Source organism: Rattus norvegicus, chromosome 3, assembly GCF_021556685.1.
Source record: "Rattus norvegicus strain SHRSP/BbbUtx chromosome 3, alternate assembly SHRSP_T2T, whole genome shotgun sequence".
In the NCBI taxonomy this organism is placed as follows: Eukaryota; Metazoa; Chordata; class Mammalia; order Rodentia; family Muridae; genus Rattus; species Rattus norvegicus.
Window position 1 is genome coordinate 147,255,126 of NC_141536.1, and position 23,663 is coordinate 147,278,788.

The following is a 23,663-nucleotide window of genomic DNA, read 5'->3' on the forward strand; positions in this document are numbered from 1 at the left end:
ATTTTCAGTCCTCGTTCTGTAAGGTTGTTAGTAGACCTTCATTCAAATCATCATAGGCTTGGAGATGGCTTATTTGCTAAAAGGCTGTCTACGCATGAGGACTTGTGTGAAAAGCCAGACATGGCGCCGTGTACCTGTAATCCCAGGGCTGGGGAGGTGGAGACAGGAGGAGGAGGATCCCTGAGGCTTGGAGGCCAGCTGCTCTAACCCTAGCCAGCTGGTCCAGTCTCTAAAAATAAGGTGCATGGAACCGACAAAGTGGCTGAGCTGGTCAAGCATTTGCTGTCAAGCCTGCCAGCCAGAGTTTGATCCCTGGGCCATGCGGTGGGAGGAGGCAGCTGAGTCCTGCAAGGCATCTGATTTCCACACCTGTGCTAGAAAGTGAGGAAGTTATCTGACATTGAGCTTCACGCCCTTCATGGATGTGTATACACACAGCAGTACACACATGCACGTGAACACATACCATATAAACACGAGTTACAGGATAGTTGTTAAAGTGATTGCTTTGCAACAACCACAAGAACTCACATAAATGTCAGGATGGGCTCATGACATTCCAGTGTGGGGGAGGCAGGCAGGTGAGTCCTGGCGCTTATTGGCTGGCCAGCCTAGCCTACTTAATGAATTTCAAGCCAGTGATTGTGTCTCAAAAAAAAAAAAAAAACCAAAACAAAACACACACACACACACACACACACACACAAATACACCTTGCATGTGCATGCAGGGTGGGGTGGGTGCGCGCACACCACACACACTTACCTTTTTGAGAAATTCTAAACCAATAGAAATTTCTTATTCAGAGTACCTATTTCAGGTAAGTTGTAGTAGTAAATACTAAAACTCCTGACCTGGGGTTTCTATTTCTATTTTTAATATGCCTTATGGAGCATAGTAGCTGGGCAGCTGCCTACCCTCCATGCTGTTACAATCTATGTTCCTATCAAAAACTCTGAGTTATTACTTACTATTTACTGTGTTTCATCTGGGCTGCTCTTAGCTCCCATTGGGCAGTCCTTAGGGCTACCAACTCATGACCCTTATCCCAAGGTGACTTCTTCCTTCCTCTCCTCCTGATCCTCTCTTCCCAAGCCTGCAAAACCTCAACCCTACCCATGTCTCTTCTGCACAGCTATCAGCTGTTGGTATCTTTATCAATCACAGATAACTGGGGTCAGGATCTTGGGGGCCCCACCATAGCATTAGAATGCAAGCAGCATTAGGCCAACCCACTACAGTAAGTATCAGTGAATTTCTCTGGATAGGGAGTACTTGTCTGCCAAACACACTTGTGCACAGTGTCCTCTCTCTGGCAGCAGAAATCAAATAGGAACAAGAGATAGATGGAATCCTAAGAAAATCAGCCTCAGGATGCACCAAACTTTCAGTCTGGAAAGTACCACTAAAACTGCCTACGTGTGATCTGAACTACCTGGGGCAGTCTCCTGGTTTGCTCAGGAATGACTGCATAGTTCAATGATAGGTCTAGCATGTGCAAGGTTCTAGGTTCAATAACGGGCTCCCCTCCATAATAGCTGATTATTGGCTTCATCCCAAAGAAGAGGAGGGTTAGTACCAGGGTGAGAGTTCTGTTCTCATCTATCGGATGTCCTACTCAGCCACTGCAGACTAAGCTGTCAATACTTAGGATATATTGCAATCCCCAGTGCTGGGATCAAACCGGCGGTCACACATGGCAGACAAATGGTCTACCACTAAGCTACATTTTCAGCCAGCACTTAGCACCCACCCCACCCTGCATGCACATGCAAGGTGTATGTGTGTGTGTGTGTGTGTGTGTGTGTGGGTGTTTCGAGACACAATCACTGGCTTGAAATTCATTAAGTAGGCTAGGCTGGCCAGCCAGTAAGCGCCAGGACTCATCTGCCTGCCTCCCCAACAGCACTTACTCGAAACAAAAGTAACAACAAGAGGTTAGAGTCATCTGTTGCTTCTAGAGAGCCCAGATTTAGTTACATATTGTGGTTCACAGACATCCTTAACCTCCAGTTCCAGGGAACCCAATGACTCTTGATCTCCGTAGGCAGATGGTACACATAGTACCTTTAAAAGTCATAACTAATACAACTATTATATCTAAACAACTAATAAAACATCTCTATCAAGTATTCAATGCTTAAGTACAGCATAATTTCCTTTCCTCACTGACGGTTGAGTTCCATATAGTTTTTAGACCCAGTCTGCGGGATCGACATCCTCTCATAAAATAAAGAATCCAGGGGCTGGGGATTTAGCTCAGTGGTAGAGCGCTTGCCTAGCAAGCACAAGGCCCTGGGTTCGGTCCCCAGCTCCGAAAAAAAGAACAACAACAAAAAAAAAGAATCCATAGAGATAGTTACCCCCACCTTTGTGGGCAGTGTGGCTAGAGTTGCTTTTAAACGAAGGGATTTTAAGTGGCTGACTAGAAAACCCAAGGCCAGATGGCATAGATGACCTAGTGGGTAAAGGTGCTTTCTGCCCAGTCTGACTACCTGAGTTCGACTCCAGGAACCCGCCAACTCCCACAATGTGTCCTCTAACATCTGCCGGAATGCCACGGCATAAATGTGCCTGCCCCAGTAAATAAAAGTAATATTAAAAATTAAAACCTAGTCTACAGGTTCATGTAACCCAAACGTTTCACAAAAGAAGTCAAGGTTAGGGGATGCGAAACAGAGTCATGCTTGAAGCTAAGAGTGCATGCTAGGACATGTGAGATTCATGTAGGGAAACATGTACATTTTAATTTTCCACTAGCCAAGCCGTAGGCATAGGGCATAGGTTTAGAGAAACCACTGAGTGTCTACAAGACGAAGAAAAACACTTATTCCTGATATTAAGGGAATACGCATATTTCTTACAAGGATCTTCTCACCAAAATATTGCCGTGGAGGGCTGGAGATGTTCAGTTGGCAGAACATTTGCATAACACACGTTAAAAATGGGGTTTGACAATGACTTTATGAAATTCATAGGCAAATGGATGGAACTGGAAAATATCATCCTGAGTGAGGTAACTCAATCACAGAAAAACACACATGGTGTGCACTCATTGATAAGTGGATATTAGCCCAAATGCTTGAATTACCCTAGATGCACAGAACACATGAAACTCAAGACGGATGATCAAAATGTGAATGCTTCACTCCTTCTTTAAAAGGGGAACAAGAATACCCTTGGCAGGGAATAGGGAGGCAAAGATTAAAACAGAGGCAGAAGGAACACCCATTCAGAGCCTGCCCCACATGTGGCCCATACATATACAGCCACCCAATTAGATAAGATGGATGAAGCAAAGAAGTGCAGGCCGACAGGAGCCGGATGTAGATCGCTCCTGAGAGACACAGCCAGAATACAGCAAATACAGAGGCGAATGCCAGCAGCAAACCACTGAACTGAGAATAGGACCCCCGTTGAAGGAATCAGAGAAAGGACTGGAAGAGCTTGAAGGGGCTCGAGATCCCAAAAGTACAACAATGCCAAGCAACCAGAGCTTCCAGGGACTAAGCCACTACCTAAAGACTATACATGGACTGACCCTGGACTCCAACCTCATAGGTAGCAATGAATATCCTAGTAAGAGCACCAGTGGAAGGGGAAGCCCTGGGTCCTGCTAAGACTGAATCCCCAGTGATTGTGATTGTTGGGGGAGGGTGGTAATGGGGGGGAAGATGGGGAGGGGAACACCCATAGTGAAGGGGAGGGGGAGGGGCTAGGGGGATGTTGGCCCAGAAACCGGGAAAGGGAATAACACTCGAAATGTAAATAAGAAATACTTAAGTTAATAAAAAAAGGGGGGGTTGATTCTCAGCATTGTAAATCCATCGTGGTGGTACACACTGTCATTTCAGCACTTGGGAGGTGAGGGAAGAAGAATAGTGAGTTCAGGACCATCCTTGGCTACATAGTGAGTTGGAGGCCAGCCTGAGCTACATGAGAGTAGTTAATTCTGAACTCCACAGGGGGCATTTTGTGAAGCCATGAGGTGAATGTATCCAGAGGCTTCTGTATGAATGAACTTTATTTTTGGTTGTGAGCCTGGCCTTTAATGGCTGAGCCATCTCTCCAGCCCACAAATGAACTTTATACTGAGTGCATTCAGGTAAACCTGGTTTCACTGGGCTACAAACCTAGATAGGTGCCCCAGTTTGCCTGGCACTGCCTGTTTGCCTCTTATCCCCAGGTCTCATCTCTCTTATACTCCCTTTCAGGAGTGTCCCAATTTTGAGGCTGCCAGAAAGTATCTTTCAGGCCTATGGAAGCCTTCCAAACCATCCCGTTCCTGAAGCCTATCACAGGCTCCTGAAGTCATTGTGACTTAGGGTTTCCATTGCTGTAATGAAACACCATGACCAAAGCAACTTGGGGGGGGAAAGGGTTTACTTGGCTTACACTTCCATATTACTGCTCATCACCAAAGGAAGTCAGGACAGAAACTAAAGCAGGGTAGGAACCTGGAGCGGGGAGCTGATACAGAGGCCTTGTAGGAGTGCTGCTCACGGCTTGCTCCTCCTGGCTCGCTCAGCCTGCTTTCTTATAGAACCCAGAACCACCAGCCTAGGTGTGGCACCACCCACAATGGGCTGGGCTCTCCCCACCAATCAGTAATTAAGAAAATGCCTTACAGTCAGGTCTTATTGAGGCATTTTCTTAATTGAAGCTTCCTCTAGCTTGTGTCAACTATCCAGCACAGCAGAATACAGTCTCCTGGGGTTAGTTGCTGAGTTTCTCTCCTGTGGATCTCTCCACAACTCCGCACTCGGACCCCGAAAGTAGATGAACACTTTTGCTTATGGTAATATGAATGTGAGCATCATCACTGGTGTACAAAGTCACCTGGCACATTTGTACGTGGGACCACAGCTGCAGAAGACCCACCTTGGATTCTCAACAGGAAATCCCAGCATAGTATAATTGTGTAGAAAAATTCGCTGAACCTTCTCTTTAGGGGACATCTGTCTGGTCTGGCTTCTTTAAGAGCTAGCCACCACAGTGCAAGGATACACGATTGGGTGTGATGGACAGATTATTTTAGCTTCATTCATTAATCCTTAGGGTCAGATACTTGTGAACTTTTTAATATCTATGAACTACTTTTATTCACTATTCTGGTCTCACCCTGTAGCCCAGGCTGGCCTGGATCTCACTATGTAGCCCAGCCTGACCATAAACTCTTGGGGTTCCTCCTGCCTTAGCCTTCCAAGTGCTAGGGTTATAGGCATAAGCCACCAAGCCTGCCGCATGAAGCATTTCTACTGACCTGATGTTGGTTTTCTACTACTTGCATTCATAATGTCTACAAAGGCAGACATTTTCCATGTACAAATGTTACTTTCTATATGATTGACTTTAATGAACATTTAAGAATAGAATCAGTATTGGAGTTATAGCTCAATAGTAGAGGGCCTACCTTGTAAGCTTGAGGCTCTGGGTTAGACTGCCAACATTGCTGGAATAATTTAGAAACAAAATGTGTACTTGCTCAATAGTCACTTTCAGCAATTGGCAACACATAAAAAAAATATGACAAGACCCTGTCCTCGAGAAGTTCTCAGCATTGGACCAGAGAGTTGGTTTAGAGGTTAAGAGCATTGACTGCTCTTCCAGAGGATCTAAGTTTGATTCCCAGCACCCACTTGGTGACTCATAACTGCCTCTAACTTCAGTTCCAGGGTATCCAATGGCCTCGTCTGGCCTTCATGGGCACCTGGCACACACTTGGTACAGAGACACATACATGTAGGCAAAATCATATACATAAAATTGTTTTTTGGTTCTTTTTTTTTTTTTTTTTTCAGAGCTGGGGACCGAACCCAGGGCCTTGCGCTTCCTAGGCAAGCGCTCTACCACTGAGCTAAATCCCCAACCCATAAAATTGTTTTTTAAAAACATTTAAGAAAAGGAATTCCCAGCATAAAAACAGAGGCAGACTAACTTTAGTTCAGTCAAACAGTTCTTACGGTGAAATCGGCATGTAAGTCCTACCTCTACAGGGGGAATGTTTGATAGGGAAAGTAGAGTGGTCCTAGAGGTGGTCCTTCAAGGACTGGAAGGTTTTAAAGCAGGGGTGAAGAATTCTCCACAGAAGGATTAGCATGCGTTGAACTTCATTTAATTATTAAAGAAACACATCACATCTAGAAAGGAAGGTGAGTTAAGCTCAGATTTTGCTAGCGTGGTGTATTTGCCCTTGGAGTCAAGCATTCATGAGAGGCAATGCTGACCTAGCGCCTACAGTGTCCTGCGTTATGTTAGGTACTCTGTACCGAATCTTGTCGAACACTCCTTTAAAGCTCAGTTTACAACTGAGATTAAATGTCAGCCAGGTGATGGTCAAGCTAAGGATTCTGAATCAGGATTGCTTGTTTACAAAGATTTCCATAATTTGCCATTTCCTTCAAAGAATGAAGCATTTTCTTCAGAGTTCTAAAAATGTATAGATTCCAAAACCTCTTAATTTGTGGCTTTCTTGAGCCCTGCAGAACCGTGCTCTGAGAGGTTCCATCCAGCAGTCAATGGAAACAGACATAGAGACCCACAGCCAAATATAAGACGGAGCTTAGGGAGTCTTGTGGAAGAGTTGGGGGAAGGACTGAGGGCCCAGAAGAGGACAGGGACTCCACAGGAAGACCAACAGAAACAACTAACCTGGACCCTTTGGGTCTCAGAGACTGAACCACCAACCAAAGAGCAAGCATGGGCTGTATCTGATGCAGTGTGATCTTCATGCGGGTCCCACAATGACTGGAGCTGGGGCTATCCCTGAATCTGTTGCCTGCCTGTAGATCCCGTTCCCCTAACTGGGCTGCCTTGTCTGGCCTCAGTGGAAAGATGCACCTAGTCCTGCAATGACTTGATGTGCAGAGGGTTGGGGGAGAGGTAGGAAAAAAGCATTTGATTTAAGAACGGTTGATTTGGGGGGAACACTGGGTGAAAAGCACTGGCCTGACTGATTTGATTTCTAGTCTCATCTTCCAGCCCAGCATGCTCTTGCGTTCTCATTTTCCGACATTTCTCTGAAGATCACAAGTTGCCTGTATCATTTCAGTTTTACTTGCTGATAATAAGCATCATTCTGTTTACCCAGCGTTTATTCATTTACAGTTTACCAAGCCCCGGCCTCGACTGGGAAACAAGAAGCTACAATCCCTGGGAACACAGAAGTATTAATTGAATCATCAGAGGCAGGAGGTCGTTACTACTATTATCTCTCAGTATGAAAATAAGGAGACTAAAGGAGACGCAGCTGTGACAGCGTGTAAACAACAGTATCTCTCAGTTCACCAGGGAAGCCCGGCCCCCGCGCACACTCTGAGGCTGGTGAGTGACAGCCAGGGAACACAGCAGCGCATTCCTAGAAGTTAGTGGGAACCCAGAGCTTCTAAGCAGGGTAGAGCAGCCAATCCCTGCGCCAATATGGCCGCGCGGCATCACGTGGGCCAAGGAGAGGCACTCAAAGACTATCCAGAGCGAGCTGTGGGTCACGTGATCCACAGTGGGCGGTGTTAGGGGGCGTGACTTCACTTCGCTCTCCCGCTGCCCGGGCGAAGGCTGTTCGCGGGCCACGCCCCTTGAGCCCGGAGGGACTCGCTCGTGTCGAGAGGGGCGGAGTCTTCTTCGTGACCTTTCACCCCAGCATGGCTGCGCCCTTGGGACCAGTGAAATTCTGGAAACCCGGTAAGGCACGGCAGGGAACCTGAGTAGATGCGGCGACGTGACTTTCGGCTTGGGGACCCGCCCTTTGGCCTGACCCGGGAGGGCTGGGCACCACTCCTCTGCGCGCGTGGATGCTGCAGCCCATGGTGGTCCAGAGGAAGTCAAGGCCTCCCTAACCTGGGCGGCAACTCTGGGTGACCTTGTTCGAGTTTCTCAGCCTCCTCCGCACCTCTTGAGATGTAGAGTCCTGAGGCGGCCCATGTGTGTTTTGCTGATGCCCTGGGGCTGCATTGGGGTTCGCCAGGCGGTGCAACTCAATGGCTTAGAAGCTTGGGTCAGAGTGCCCGGGTTCAAGCCCGCCCCTTTACCTTGCAGCCATAGATGGAGGACCTTGAGCTTCTGCGTTCATCCCTCTGAGCATTGCTCCCCTCACCTGGGAAGTGGGCAGAATACGAACACCTGTCCTGTGGGCGTTGAGTCAGGAGTATGTGGTCGAACTTAACAGCTCATAAAAGAGAAAATGCATTCCAGTGTTTTAGGGTAGGTTTGCCCACTCTGAATGTTTACCACAAAGTGAACGCCCTCCCTCCTGTTGGCTGTTACTCTTCTTGTCTTGTAGGCTAACAAGTCACCATCACAAAATCCTTTGTCTTTGCATTTTCTCAGGTCAGGTTCTTGTTGAATTATACATACCAGACCGTGCTCCATGTAGGATGTTTCCTTTTGTCTGTGTCTTTCTTATAAAACCAAACCAAAACAAAACAGAAGACTGTTTCTTAACTGGTAGCAGCCTCTGCCCTTACTTTTTCTTTCTTTCTTTTTTTTTTTTTCGGAGCTGGGGACCGAACCCAGGGCCTTGCACTTCCTAGGCAAGTGCTCTACCACTGAGCTAAATCCCCAACCCCTGCCCTTACTTTTTCTTACATATTTTCCATTTTTCCTCCATCTGCACTCCAGAAGATATAGATGAATACATTATATTGTGATTAAGATCGTTTGAGACAGAAAAGGCAACAAGGGACAGCTTTTAATGGATGTTTTACGTGGCCCCTGGAATTCTGACCATGTGCCTGTTAGAGAAATAAACTCACGGAAGTGACACATAATTCTTTTTTTAAAAAAAATATGACCTGGGTATGGTAATCCGTGGCTGTAATGCCAACACTTGGAGGCAGAGGCAGGAAGTGAGTTTGAGCCAAGTCTGGTCTACATTCCAGGACAACCAGGGCCACAAAGACATACCCTGTCTCCTTTGTTTGCTTGGTGACAATTTCATTAGTCAGCATTTCCAGGCATCAACCGATTGTCCACCCATTTACTTAATCAAGTGTTTATCAGCATACCAAAGAGTTAAGTCCTATAGAGGCTTAGATAAGTTGTCAAAACTCAGGTCAGGGTACTTTTTTGGTTAAAGAACCTGGAACTACTCTACAAGTCTGTCCCATTGTTTAGTTCATCTTGTATATTGAGAGTCCACTTCTGTAGTCAGTTGGGTTATGAACACGTCCTGGGGCTCAGCTCTGGAGATGTAGACTCTGAAGTTACATGTCCATGAGAAGAAATGCTAAGCAAAGCAGAAGGGGTGCTGATAGGGAAGATGGCCGCAAGTACCAGACTGCAGTGCCTTCCCTGCCTACCACTTACTAACTTGGTGACTTGCTGGGGCACATAAATGCTCCAAGTCTCTGTTCCCCTCTCGGTAACTTGTCATAATAGGATTGCTGTGAGGATTAAATGAAACAATGCACAAAACACCTGTGGCACTAGATACACAGTTATTATAATTATATAAAAGCAGAGAGGAGGGAGGGGAAGCTCGGCGTGGCGAATTGACTGCGTCGCAGAGATGGTAATGGTTTTGGAGTGAACACTAAGGGGCGAAGAAAGTTCGTTATGGTTTGTTTATGGTGAGGTGGGGAATGGCTCTCAAGGGTTTGTTTCTTAAGGATGTCCCCCAACCCCCAATAATGGAGTACTGTGATGGTATTACATGTCAGTATATTTTGGTGTGTGGCAGGAGATGGTGCTGGAAAGGTAGGAAGGGACTTCATCATGAAATGTCTTTCAAGAGTTAAAAGAATTTGAGCTTCTGGCCCAGTGAGGTGGCCCAGAGGCAAAGATGCTTTCTGTGAGAGCCTTATGACACTAGCTTGATCACTGTAACTCATGTAAGGGTGGATGGAGCGGCTCTACAAAGTTGTCCTTTGACCTTCACACGTGTGCATGTTCTCTCTCTCTCTCTCTCTCTCTCTCTTACACACACACACACATACACACACACACACACACACACACACTTACTTTAAGTAAATTAAAAAAAAAAAAAGGGCTTCCTGCTTTAACCCTGGCAATGATATGTTAAGAAGGCTACTCTTAAGAGAAGTTACTACTAAAATGCAGGATGGATGTCGAGCCTCAATTATAGCATGGGAGCTGACAGAGAGCCTATTAGATACTTGAGCAGTAAAGAGAGGAGAAGGTAGAGACAGTGATAATCTTGCATTCTGGATAGGGTGACTGTCTAGTTAAGCAGGGTCTGGATTGGGTGATGGCTTAGGTAAATGAGTTTCAAATTTTGCTGTCTTGTTGAATCACTTGGAAAATTAAAAAAAAAATTCAGCCCTTTTGTTATTATTGTCAAGAAATCAGGAACTAGGTAGCAGTATTTTTAAACATTTCAGGGGCTTCTGGCATGCAGCAAAGTTGGGGACCCACTGGCCCAGGTATACGGTTTTCATTCACTGATATTTGAGTAGCTTTGGTGGGTTCTGAGCCCTGGGAAATCACTTTCACTTACAGCATCTTATCAGCTAGTAACAACATCTCTTTGATGAATGATATTCTCACATATGAGCAAAAAGTTCCAGATACGAAGTGAGTTGTGGGAAATGCAGGTCAGGGAGGTGGTTGGAGCTGAGTGTAAGGTCAGATCTTGGAATCAGGGGCATGTTCTATAGGCCCAAAGTCACAGGCTCTGATAACTATAGGGCCTTTTAGACAAACTGAATAAGGGGAGGTGTGTAATGGACTAATACGTGGTGGATTGAAGGGTTGTATTGGGGACATGTGTGCACTGTACAGATGTACATCCGAACTTGCACATACTGAACCACACTCCACCTGATTGTTATCGAAGGGTTCAGAGTTGGAATTTTTTTCTTCTTTAAAAAAAAGACAGGGTCTTCCTCTTAGCTTAGGCAGGCTCTAATCCTGTGATCCTCCTGCATTAGGCTTCTGAGTAGCTGGGATTACAGACCCTTGGCAAAACGTAGCTCTGAAATGGGAAATTTTTAGTTGATGTTTTAAATGCAGTATTTTTCTGAGTGTAGTGGTACACGCCTGTATTTCCAACACTTGGAAGGCTGAGGCGGGAGGATTGAAAGCTCAAGGTTAGCCTGAGCTTTGTAGTGAGTTTCAGGCTATCCTGAACTACACAGCAAGACCCTGTCTAATAAAACCAAACTGACAAGAAACATCTCCCCATTACAAGCCAACAAGAAAAACCATTTAAAATTGTTTAGTCATGGTGTAAACGGAGAGCTTAAATTTCTCGTTTGTGACCTCTAACTGACCTTGTGTGATCTGCCTGAAGTTTTCCCAAAAAGAAGGCTCACTTTATTCCCTGGCACCCATGGGTGGTCAGAAGGGCCCGTCCATTTTGTTTTCTTACTCAGTATTTAATGGTGACTGTCCTTGTGCCTTGCAAAAGCTTTATTGGCTGCTTGAGGATTTTTTCCCCCTACTTGATTCATGGTAAGAATTGTGCTGTATGGCTGGGGAGATGGTTCAGTGGTCAGAGCATTTGCTGTTCTTGCAGAGAACCCCAAGTTTAGTTCCCAGCACCCAGGCCCAGTGGTTCACAACTGCTTATGACTTTAGCTCTAGGATATCCAACACCCTGGAAGGGGTTCTGAATTGGGTGCTGTTGTCAGCCTTGTTTTACAGATGGGGGAATGAAAGCATTAATGGTTTTCGAAAATTGCAAACATGCTACTTCCTTAAGCATGCCACACACTCCCAATTTAAAAGCTGCCATAAACAGAGTGGGCTGCGGGGTGTGTAGGCAGCCTGGGGTTCCGTTCGGCTGAATGGAGTCTTTTGTAAAGAGAAGAAAAGCTCGTGTATCTGTTCAGCAGCTGTCCTTGTAAAAGTTCCTAACAGCTGTAGGTTAGAGACAAGAGAGGCCCCGGGAGGGCTGTGACCAGTGTGTGGGAGGATGCAGAACTCACAGGAAGTGTTCAGATACTCCAGATACAATGGCATGGTTTAAATGTTTTGAGAAGAGGGGTGTTCTGAACAAAAACAGGGCAGAAGAGGATACAGTGTTCTCTGCCGCGGTTTGAATTGGGAAGTGGGATGGAGCAGTGGAAACAGGAGGACTCAGTTTGGGTTGGGAAGTGGGATGGAGCAGTGGAAACAGGAGGCCATGAGACCTGCTTTCCAGCCCAGGCTTTGGTCCAGGCTCTGCTCTGTCTCTTCTCTGGCTGGAGAGAGATTAGCATTTGGCAGATGTAGCAGTGCCCCACTTACCTGCTTGTTGGCAGCTGTGTTCCTGGACGTTCCTGGAATAGGGCTGGAGATGAACTGCTGAGCCTTGAACTTGCTTTGAGGAGTCTGCAGACCCAGCATCTTCTGTTCAGATGAATCATACTCTTGCTTTTTTCTTGGCAGAAGTTCATGCAGACCTTTAATTCCAGCAGTTGAGAGGCAGAGGCAGTTGAATCTCTCTCTGAGTTTGAGGCCAGCCTGGTCTACAGAGTGAGCTGTCTAGGACAGCCAGAACTGCACAGAGAAACCCTGTCTAAAAAAAAAAAAAAAAAAAAAAAAAAAACAAACAAAACCCACAAGATTTATTTTTATGTTATATTTTGAGTGGTTGCCTGCATGTGTGTATGTGTACTGTCTTAGTTAGGGTTTTACTGCTGTGAACAGAAGCTATGACCAAGGCAAGTCTTATAAAGGACATTTAGTTGGGGCTGGCTTACAGGTTCAGAGGTTCACTCAGTCCAGTATCATCAAGGCAGGAGCATGGCAGCAACCAGGCAGGAATGGTACAGGAGGAGCCGAGAGTTCTACATCTTCATCTGAAGGCTGCTGGTGGAAGACTAACTTCCAGGCAGCTAGGGTGAGGGTCTTACGCCCACGCCCACAGTGACACACCTACTCCAACAAGGCCACACCTTCTAATAGTGCCATTCCCTGGGCCAAGCATAAACAAATCATCATGTGCACTATGCATGTGCTTAGTCCTCATGGAGCCAGAAGAGGCTGTTAGACCCTCTGGAACTGGAGTTAATGGACAGTTGGTTGTGAGTCACCTTGTGTGTACTAGGAACGGAACCCAGGAGAAGCAACTGCTTTTAACCACTGAGCTATGTCTCTCCAGTCCATTTCTACCTTTCAACTTAGTTTCTTAGAGTATTATTTTTATGTGTGTGGATTTTGACTGCATGTTAATCTGTGCACCACGTGTACCATCTGGTGTCAGATCCCATGGAACTGGAGTTACAGATGGTTGTGAGCCATCTTGTGGGTACTGGGAGCTAAACCTGGTTCCTCTGTAAGAGGAGCAAGTGCTCTTTACCACTGAGCCATCTTGCCAGTCCTATCTCAACCTGGTTCTGTCCTTGGATCACAGAGACAAGTTGGCACGAGAAGAAGGAAAAGCTGATCATATGGGACCCATACTTCTCCATGGGATCAGCCTTCTTGATTTGTCATTGTTCTGAGCAAGATGCTGTGGCTGTCTGTGGATTAATCCACCCTGCCATGTTTCTTGGACTGCCATTTCCCTTGTATCTACCCTAGTTGTGGGCAGTTGCATCAGGGTAGGCCTTGCTTCTAAGGCGGATGGGAGTCCCCCATGGTCCAATATAAAGAGCCTCCACTGCTGTACACAGCCCACACCGAGAGCTCCAAGTCCTACTTCCTGGCAGTTACCTGTCATTCTTGTTATATCATGTTACTGGGAGGCAGCCCGTGAGAGGCAATGAATCCGTGAGGGTCAGTCTGCATCTGTGCTGCCCGGGGCTGGTTTCTAGTGCTCAGAGCAGTGCTTGCCCTGAAGCATTTGCAGTCTGTCTTGTAAGTGGGTGCTTGGATGGCTGGCAGTCAGCTGCGGGCTGAACTCTGCCAGCAACAGCCTGTGGAGAAACTACCCCTCGGCCTCAAGGTTCCGGACTTATCAAGAGATACAGAGGTGAGCCGGGGGGGGGGGGGGGGAGGAGGTGGCAGCCTAAGCTCCTGGTTCCTGTTCTCGCTGAGTCTTGCTGTCTGGTCCACAGGCTTTGTCCGTGACAGATTCCCATTAGGCTTCTTTCACTCCGTTCAGAATTTGGTAGGGCCCAGTTCTAGATGGCCCAGTAGGACCGCCCTGTCCTTTTTTCTAGACTCTGCACTGGAGCTTGTGGGGATGGCTCTTTTGTGTTCTGTCAGGCACCTCCCTCTGTTTTTTTAAACTTTTAAAACTCCAAAGTTTTAAAAATTTGAAGTCAAAAGCATTGTTTCCTTTGTATAGCTGTCTTTGAAAATGTGTAACTTTCACATACTCTTTTCTGTTTAACACACCAGAATCTGAAGAAAATTTTTCTGCTGCAGGTACAGAAGGGCCAGGTGTCAGCATCTCCGAAGAGAGACAAAGTGTCACTGAGAACTCTGGGACAACCGTCATTTACAATCCCTACGCTGCCCTTTCCATAGAGCAGCAGCGGCAGAAGCTGCCCGTGTTCAAGGTACAGCGTGTCTGTGGCCCCCACCATGAGCCTGCCACAGAAGGAACAGGACTGTCACTGAATGGTTTTACAAGTTTAGTGTTACCAGAGCCCTTCCCCATTTGTGTGTACCTGTGCGTGCGTGCGTGCGTGTGTTGGGAGAGGGAGAGAGAGCGAGAAAGGAAGGGAGAGAACACACATCCTTTAAGACTGGAAAGTCCTGAAGACTTTTTTTTTAGAGCTTGCATATTAGGAAATGGGAAAGATCAGGAAGGCATTTCTTTTTTCCTTTCGTTGCTTTCTATTATGAACAATTTCCAATGCAGAAGACAACACAGTAACACAGTGAACTTCTAAGTCAACATGTTATCGACATATGGCCAACTTTTGCTTTCGTTTCAAAGATGTATTTAGCAGAGTTGATTGGTAATTTCAGAGTCTGTCTTTGGAAGAGATCGTTTGGTACTCTTAATCCTTAATGAAACAGTGTTGGGATTTCCTGGGGTTACCAGACGCTCCGTTTTCTGAGTACAGTTGAGATGGCGAATGCTCAGCTCCATAGGGGTCAGTGCATGAACTCGAGAACCTTTCCGTTCTCCCCGAAGTCCTTCAGCACCACGGACAGTGCTGATGGAGCTGTTGGCAGCTTCACATGGGTGGTCCCCTTGCAGTCAGAAAGTAGGCTTACCGGTGGCTAAATGGTGTTGGAGCATTTGAGGTTTGAATTTTGCCTCCCTGCGGTGTCTCTGGGATGACTTGTGGTGTGGACGGCAGCGTGCACACTGGTCATTTGGTTGTTGTTCGTTTGTTTTTCCTTTTTTTAAATTTGTGCTGCTGAGGATTTAATCCAAGATGTGCCATCAAGTGTTCAAGCCCCGAGCTGTGTCATATCCCTAGCACCTCTTTTATTTATTTTTATTTTGAGACAGGGTCTTGCCAAATTGCTTAGGGTGGCCTTGAACTCACTGTGTAGTCCAGGCTAGCTTTGAGCTTGTGATCTTCTTGCCTCGGTCTCCTGAGTTGCTATGGTACCAGCCCCACTAAAATTTGGGTTGCTGGGGTTGGGGATTTAGCTCAGTGGTAGAGCGCTTGCCTAGCAAGCACAAGGCCCTGGGTTCTGTCCCCAGCTCCGAAAAAAAGAAGGAAAAAAAAAAAAGACTTGGGTTCCTTTCACTCAGACACTGCTGGGAACACCCTTCTACGAATGTGTTCTTTTTCTACATAGATGTGGGACAGCAGCCTTCTTAATTCATATGTGACTGGGATATATGGGTGGGACCCTCAGGACATGAGATGACCACTTCCTCACCACTGAAAGGCACCATATTTGAGTCATGATGAGGTATCCAGACTCTGGAGCGGACTTCAGGGTTCCTCCCTGTTTCACCAGTCACGTGCTGGGTGACCTTGCTTCACTATTGTAAGCTTGTATTTCCTTATCTGTGATATGGGCTAATAGCACCTGCCTTGTAGGATTGCTATGAGGCCTGGATGAGGTCACCTGTGTGGTGTTTATAAGGTGCCCGACTCGAACTACCCAAGTACAAGGAAGTGTCTGTTTACTGAGTCTGTAGTCGTTGACCTTTCTGTACTGTCTGTCATTTTCTAACTGTATAGGTGAGATGAAACCTAAATAAAAACAAGTTGCGCCCTCTCGAGAAGTAAAGGGATCTAAGGTATACATTACTGATGGAAAGCAAGCAGAGCCCGAGCGCTGTCGGAGTCTTGAAAAATGTTAAAGGTGGATGTAGATGGGGAGGAGGGCAGTGTTGCGCTCTCACCTCTCCTCCTGTTCAGACCAAATGTAAAGGTAGCTTTAGGAAGTTTGTGGTGGAGCCTAGCCAGGCATGGCAAGATCCTGGCCCTGATCCCAGCCTCGCCGCAGCCACAGTGGCCAGAAGTTGACTGAAGCAGCACCAGTCTTTTCCTGGCCCGTTTCCAAGGCAGCCTCCCCCTGACTTCCCTCTGAAGCTGTTCCCTCTGGGGTATGGACACTACTGTGAATGGTGTCCATGCCTGCCAGCCCCCATGTCTGACATTTACTCCTGTCCTCACAAGGCCTGGTGACAGTGCCTCCTTGTCTCTCCCGGTCTCCATGCCAGCTGTCTCCTTGTCATGTCTGGCTATCTTAGGCTAAAGCACGTGAAGCTTCCGGTGCAGACATCCCGTGTGTCCTGTCTGGTTTTCTACAAATGCAGCATCCCTGGAGCCTTAGGTCCAGTGCAGCCCCTCTCAACTCAGTGCCAAACCAGACCTGAACCAATGGCCTCCCAGTCAACTTCCCTCCATCAGTCCCTCCTGCCTTGGCCTCCAGTGTGGGGACTGTAGGTGTGTGCCACCACACCTGGACGCATTGGCTCCTCACAGGTCCTCTCCAACAGTGCATGCCACCTCCTTTCGAGTTTTTCCTTTCTTGTTATTTCTTTTCTTTTTGGTTTTTCGAGACAAGGTTTCTCTGTGTAGCCCTGGCCAACCTGGAACTCACATATAGACCAGGCTGCCTTCCAAACTCAGAAATCCACCTTCCCCTGCCTCCCAAGTGCTGGGATTAAAGGCCTGTGCCACCGCCACCACCTGGCTTAATTTTTTTCCTCTTCCCTCTCCTCCTTTTTGAATCGTATTTTATTTGTGTGTTCATTTGTATACATGCAGGTTCCTGTGTTCTGCCTGGCTCTACTCTTTAGAAACTTGGATGGTAGATCTAGGAACCTTCATTATTAACAAATGATTCGAGAAAACTTTCCTTCCTTTAAGATCTAAGGACTGCATATCTGCATCCAGGTATAACAAACTCAGGAGCCCTGAATAACCAGGACTTTATTTGCTAGATGGAAGCTGTCAGCATCCTAGCTCTTATCTCTAAGACACCTCCATGGTATGACAATAGAAGAGCTGAACTCTGATCAGAGAGGAAGCCTGAGGCAGGTTTCCTTCTGAATGAGGCATTGTGGAGCACCTCTGGAATCAGCCGTGAGTTCAGAAATGCTTTAACTAAGCAAATGGAACACTGGGACTTTCTGGGACTTTTTAGTAGTTAGGCCTGCTCCCACTAAATGGGAGTAGGAGACTCAGTTACCTGTTTTATTGTGAGCTTTGGTTTTGATATTTTCCATACTAAAAAATAAAACCTAATTTTAAATTAGGTAATGCATAAATGTTGTATAAAATCCAAAACTCTTTACATCCCTTTTCCCTCCTTGGATTCAGCACTGTTATCTCTAGGGTCCTGGGAAATGCTCAGCAGGAAGAAGTGCTTGCTGTATACACACAAGAACCTGAGTTTGGATCCCTGCATCTACAGGACAAACTGGGCATGGCCGTGCAGGGGTAGTAACTGAGGTGCCAATGCGGGACAGAGGCAGGAGGATGGCTGGGGCTTGCTGGCTGCCAGCCTTGTTCCATGTTCAGTGAGAGACCATGTCTCAAAGGAATAAGTACAGAGTGATGGAGCAGGACACCGGATACCCTTCTGCACATGTGTATATCCCCTCCCACACCCCACAAGTGCATACACCGTGCACACGTTCACACTAGCCTGTTCCTTGTTTCCTTAGTGTATCTTGTAGACATCTGGTCTTAAACAGTTATGAGTTGTTTCATTATCGAGAATGTTCATTTAACCCACACACATTTAGGCTGTTGGGTATTTTTTGGGTTTTTTGAGCCAGGGTCTCATAAAGCCCAGGCTGGCACTGAATTTGTGATGTAGCTGAAGATGACCTTTAGTATTCTCCTGTCTCTACTTTGTAAGTGCTGGGATTACAAGTGTACACACCCATGCTTGGTTTTTAAATATGTGTGTGTGTGTGTGTGTGTGTGTGTGTGTGTGCATGTGTGTGTGCATGTATTAATATTAATATTCCTGCAGCACTGCCACTTATGTTCTGGTATGTGAGTGTATTAGTGTCTGCAGTGTTACTTCTCATAGGTGAAAATCTTCAATTGGAGAGTTGAGAGTTCACATGTTCTACAAGTGTTCCATTCACATCTTGGCTCGTGCCGACACCATGGCCCCTGAGAGTCGGAACCACATTCTGATAGTTTTTCCCCTTATTATTTACTTTCTTCTAGAAACTGTGTATTTAAAAGTTTAAGTATGTTTTCTTGGTCTGTTGAGACAAACTACAGTTGATTATAATGTCATTTTATTCTCTCCCAGCTTAGGAACCACATTTTGTACTTGGTAGAAAACTATCAGACCGTGGTGATTGTTGGAGAAACGGGATGTGGGAAGAGCACCCAGGTCCCACAGGTGAGCGGGTGCTAATATTCTGCCAGGAGATTCCAGTCTGGGGCTCCGTAACTCGGGGGTAGGGGGCCTTTACTATCGTTGCTATGATCAAGGTCTCCCCAAGAACTACTCATCTCAGATATTTTTGTTAAACTTTTCAGCTTATCATTTTTTAATTAACAATAAAGTTAATGGTTGTTTTCAATTTGTTGTATTTCTAAAATAGGGAGTCTTCATGCTGAATCTGTCTCTTGGTTTTTCTATCAGATTTGGTATGCATGTAATTTCTAACATTACCAAGCCTGAGGTCTGTCACCTGTCAAACAGTTTGCCCAGTTATACCTCAGTATACTGTGTTGTTTCCTTTCTTGGTGACCTAGCACAGTGCAGGGTCACCTGGAGGGAGGGTTGTTTGGACGGTGGCATCAGCTGTGGGTCTACTTGCAGTACCTGGCAGAAGCTGGCTGGACAGCGGAAGGACGAGTGGTTGGAGTGACCCAGCCTCGCAGAGTAGCTGCTGTGACGGTAAGTTTCTCTTTGTATTGTAGATTGTGCCTGCCCTTTCTGTCTCCTCGATCAGTTCCTTCTTATTTCCTAAAATAATACCAAGTAGTAGAAGCCACTTCTTCAGAGTTGAGCTTAAGAAGAGCTATGATTAGAAATTTGCCTAATTGATAGCTGCTGTTATGAACCTTTTAGTGGTAAAGTGCTTAGGGAATAAAGGTTTATATTTGTTTAAAGCCCAGATCTGCCAGCAGAAGGGTTGTGGGCACTTGCAAGTGTCACTTCACATTTCTCTCCATGGTAAGGGGGCGTGGTTGGAGAAGCAGCTGCAGGCTGGACAGGAAGGCTCTTCTAAGTGTGGGGTTATGACTGTTTACGTGTACTAACTACAGCAAAAGGGAGAACCGAAGTGAGATAGTAAAATGGGGCAGCTCTGGACCTGGAGACACATTTCTCATCACAAGAGAATTTATTAAAGCTGGAAAACAGAAAAAACTGACAGAAAGCCTTCAGAATGATTTCACAGTGATTTTCCTCTCCTTTCCTCTTTTCTTTGTGAGACAGTCTCACGTAGCTGGAGCTAGCCTCCATCTTGAAGCAGTCCTTCTGCTTAGCCACCCCGGATACTAGACGTGGTGGTGCATGCCTTAAGTGTCAGCACTCAGGAGGCAGAGGCAGGTGGATTGCTATGAGTTTCAGCCTAGCCTGGTCTATATTGGCTAGTTCCAGACCAGCCAAGGATCCATAGTGACACCCTGTGTCAGAAACAACAACAACAGCAACAACAACAACAATCGCTATCAACAGAACACACAAATGTGAGCTTCTGTGCCTGGCCTATTTTTCAAGTGTGTGTTATGAGAGGAGGAGGCAGACTCTGACTCCCTTCCTTCATCAATACAGCACCATGATTTTCATTTAAAGACTTAAAATATTTAAAAAATTATGTTATTAAGATTTTATGTGTTATAAGTATTTTATGTGTATGGGTGTTTGCCTGAGCGTATGCCACTGTACTATGTTCCCTGCTCACAGAGGCCAGAAGCAGGCATCAGATCCCCTGGGACTGGACTTACAGATGTGGGTACTGAGAATTGAACCCAGGTCTTCTGCTTGAGGAGTCAGTGCTCTTAACCACTCTCTCTCCTGCCCCACATTCAGTAATTTTTTAAAAAAATCATGTTTGAGAATATTTGAATGTAGTCTTACTATACCATTCCTTTCTTTCTTTCCTTTCCTATTCTCCTTTTCTCTTTTCCCTTCTCCCCCCTCCACTTCTTCTTGGGTTCTGTGCTGGCGATGGAGCCCAAGACTCACTGTGCAAGCGCTGTGCTGTTGAGCTACCTGTCCAGACTCTAGGGTCACACTTTTGTTTCCTGGAATTGCACTTTGCTCCTTTGTCTTTTGGTACTGAGGTCCAGTAGGGCGTCACATCTTCTCGGCTGCTTTGTCTACTTGAATGGGTTCTTTTTCAGAACGTTGTGGTTTGTTTTCCTCCAGATGTGGATAAACTCAGAAATCTCTGTTTCAGCTCTCTATGTTGTATTATGGTGTATTGTTTTCTGATTGTTTACTGCTTTTCTAAGTGCACTGTGTAAGTGTATGTCCTTTGTTTTGAGTGTTGTTAGGTCTCTCCTGATACACTCTTCTCTAGGACTTCCTGTAAACTTGCACAGTGGGGTGGGTTGTTCGTTTGTTTGTTTTAGGACTGTTGGTTGACGTAGAGCCTGGTGCTGCTGGGCCGGTGCTGTAGCAGGGTCCTACTCCAATCCTGCCGCCTGATTACTTTTAGTCATGTTTATTTCACTTGCTTCCATTTCATTTTTACCTGAGTCTTTGGATCTTTTTAGTACAGAAGTGAATATTTAGAATGAGAGGTTATACAAGGTTACAAATCCTAAAAGTGGGTAATGCCATAAACATGAAAAACCCTCAGAGGGATAGCATGTGTTTATCAGCTAAGTCTGCTGGACAGGCACATTTGTATAAGGTTTCCTCCCGAGTTTTGGCTGCCTTTCCCTGATGGCATGTGCACACAGCAGTGATTTTCTCCTATTCCTCGTGGGGAAAGAGCAGCCCTCAGCCTTTCTTCTCTGGAATCTGCAGTGAGTTAACCTTTTATGTCACTGAAAGACGAGTCAGCTAAAAGTTGGAGCAGTTTTCCCTATGTGTGGTTTGAAACCCCAGCTCCTAAATCAGTTTCATTTTAGCTCCAAGTCTGTAGCTATAGAGAACATTCCGTGCAACTGCAGGCTCTCCCTTGGTAGAGCAAAGAATGCTTAAATTAACCATGAGCAGTGAAGTGCTGCGATGCTTGGAAAGCTGAGTTTCAGAGGTGTGCTGTGTGCACAGACTGAGTCCATGACCGGACTCCAGAAGTTGTGCTCGATCTCTGTGAGAGGCAGTTAGTAAGGAGAGTCGCTGGTCTCACCAGTCCAGGTTTAATCTTCCCTCTCAGATTCGGGACCACAGAACCCCTGTGTTTGTCGACATGAGAATGTCCTGCTGTTTCTCAGCCACTGTGCTGCACACGATCTCGGTCCAACTTGCCATGGAGCAGTGGTTTGGTGACTGGGATCTGTTGAGTTTGGTGGACTTGTGAAGAGTGCAGTGTAAGTAGTAGAGGTGAAAGTTTATTAAACCAGCAGAGGGTCGGCAGGATGTCTCACCAGTGAAGGTGCTTGTTGCCCAAGTCTGATTATCTGAGTTTGATTTCCAGGACCCATATGGTAGAGGAAGAGAACTGTCTCCCACAGGTTGTCCTCTGACCCTCAGAGGAACTCTGTGGCCCAGGTACATACACATCTATACATACTTGTAATAAATAAATATAGATAATCAAACGAAGCCAACAGTGCAACTCTGTGTGACTATAAATGGCGAAACAAAAAGGTTTGAGAATAAATCTTATGTATGTAGCTGGTGTATCTGTGTATTTATTTGAAGATGAGAAGCTTGTGCCCATAACCTAGCGTGGTCTATAACTGGCAGACTGCCTGCTTCAGCCTCCTGGGTGTTGGTATTACAGATGTGTGCCACTACACTTAGTTAAAAGTGAGTGCTGGTGTCCATGAGGCCAGACCCCTTTATCTCCTTGGAGCTAGAGTTAGAGGCCCTTGTGAGCCGCCAGATGTGCTGCTGGAACAGAACTTGGGTCCTCTGCAAGAGCAGTGTATGCTCTTAATGACCAAGCCGTCTCTCCAGCCCAAACACACAAGCACGTATGCATGCATGCACCCAAGGCGTTTGTATGCAAATAGTGAGATACCAAGAGGAGAAGAGTTTGGTTTTACTTGCCCACCCACAAAATGGTTGTTTTTAATGAGGCGGTTGGCTCATTTGTTCTCCCTCTTCCCAGCCCGCATCCCAGTATCTCTACACACATCCTCTGTGCCTTACCTGAGATGTGGAGGGTTAGTTCAGAACAACCATGATAGCTAAGCCTCCTGGGAAACGCCGGGCATGGAGAGGTACACCCTCCAGAGGCAGAGCAGAGCAGGGTGCGTCTGCTTTCATAAGACGTTTTGAAACACCGAGTGGTGTGAACCGACTGCTCGATGATTGATTCTGTGTGGATCTTGTCAGATCTATAATTTCAAGTCACTGGGTGGGGCCGATTCTGATCTTCACGTGCTTGTCAGGTGATGGCAGATAGTGCCAGGCCCCACTTGGTGGGGATGGCTGAGTTCAGGGAGTTGAGTCTCTGTGTTTCTGAGACTGGGCTGCCCCAGGTCCCTTCTTGGAACAACTGAAGGCAAACTCAGACCAGAGACGGTGGGTTTGGGGTGTCTGGCCCGAGGAGAGTGACATCTGCCTGCTTCCTCTGGCTGGGTGTGCTGCCTCAAGGCTTAGCTTTGTTCTTTTCTATCAGGTAGTGTAAATAGCAAATGTGGACTTTCTTTGAAAAAACAACTAGTCAGTGTGATTGCCCCTTTACATTGGTTTGTGCTTTGAGGTTGTGCACACCCTAGAGCCCTCTCCTCTCCAGGGAGCTGGGTTTATAGCGACTGCCTGGCTCTTATTTTAGATACCTTCTTCTAGTCTGTAAGCTTTGAAGGTCTTTTCCAGACAGTTTATGGATCTAGCTAGAAGGATTTTAACTTCTCTACACTCATCGTGTGTGTGTGTGTGTGTGTGTGTGTGTGTGTGTGTGTGTGTCTGTATACGTGTGTCTCTGTGTGTGTGTGTCTGTATACGTGTGTGTGTGTGTGTGTGTGTGTGTGTGTGTGTGTGTGTACACATGAGGGTGTTGAGGCTAGAAAACAACTACATGTGTCTTCCTCAGGTGCCACTTTGCTCTTTGGAGACAGGTTCTCTCCTTGGCCTGGAGCTCATTGGGAGGGCAGGCAGCCTTAGGAATCCACTGGCCTCCCAGTCTGGGATTTTAATATCATGTTTCCACTCCAGCCTTTGTATGTGGGTGAACTCAGGTCCTCATGCTAGCAAGGCAAACACCAGGCCATCTCCTCAGCACCCCTCTCCCCTTTTCAGATAGTCTTGCTGTGTTTCCCAGGGTTGCCTTGAACCTTTGATTCTGATGCCTCTGCTTCCCAGGGTTA

At 46.4% G+C, this 23,663-nt stretch overlaps 1 protein-coding gene across 10 annotated transcripts in view; it reads left to right on the top strand.

Moving 5' to 3' along the window:
* Nucleotides 1-7,610: 7,610 nt before the first annotated feature.
* Dhx35 (DEAH-box helicase 35) overlaps nt 7,611-23,663 on the top strand; it is a 57,249-nt gene continuing 41,196 nt past the window's right edge. For 7 of the 10 annotated variants that reach the window (XR_015683219.1, XR_015683218.1, XR_015683217.1 and 4 more), the window contains exons 1-4: nt 7,611-7,680; nt 14,257-14,390; nt 18,529-18,621; nt 19,048-19,125. Coding sequence is in view for 2 of the 10 variants with exons in the window: in NM_001415857.1 (NP_001402786.1) it covers nt 7,641-7,680; nt 14,257-14,390; nt 18,529-18,621; nt 19,048-19,125 (345 nt within the window). In the remaining 8 variants the exon portion in view is untranslated. Of the gene's footprint in view, nt 7,681-8,034; nt 8,200-14,256; nt 14,391-18,528; nt 18,622-19,047; nt 19,126-23,663 lie in introns of all 10 variants that reach the window. The other 3 variants (NM_001415857.1, NM_001108601.2, XM_087653444.1) reach the window with 2 other exon arrangements.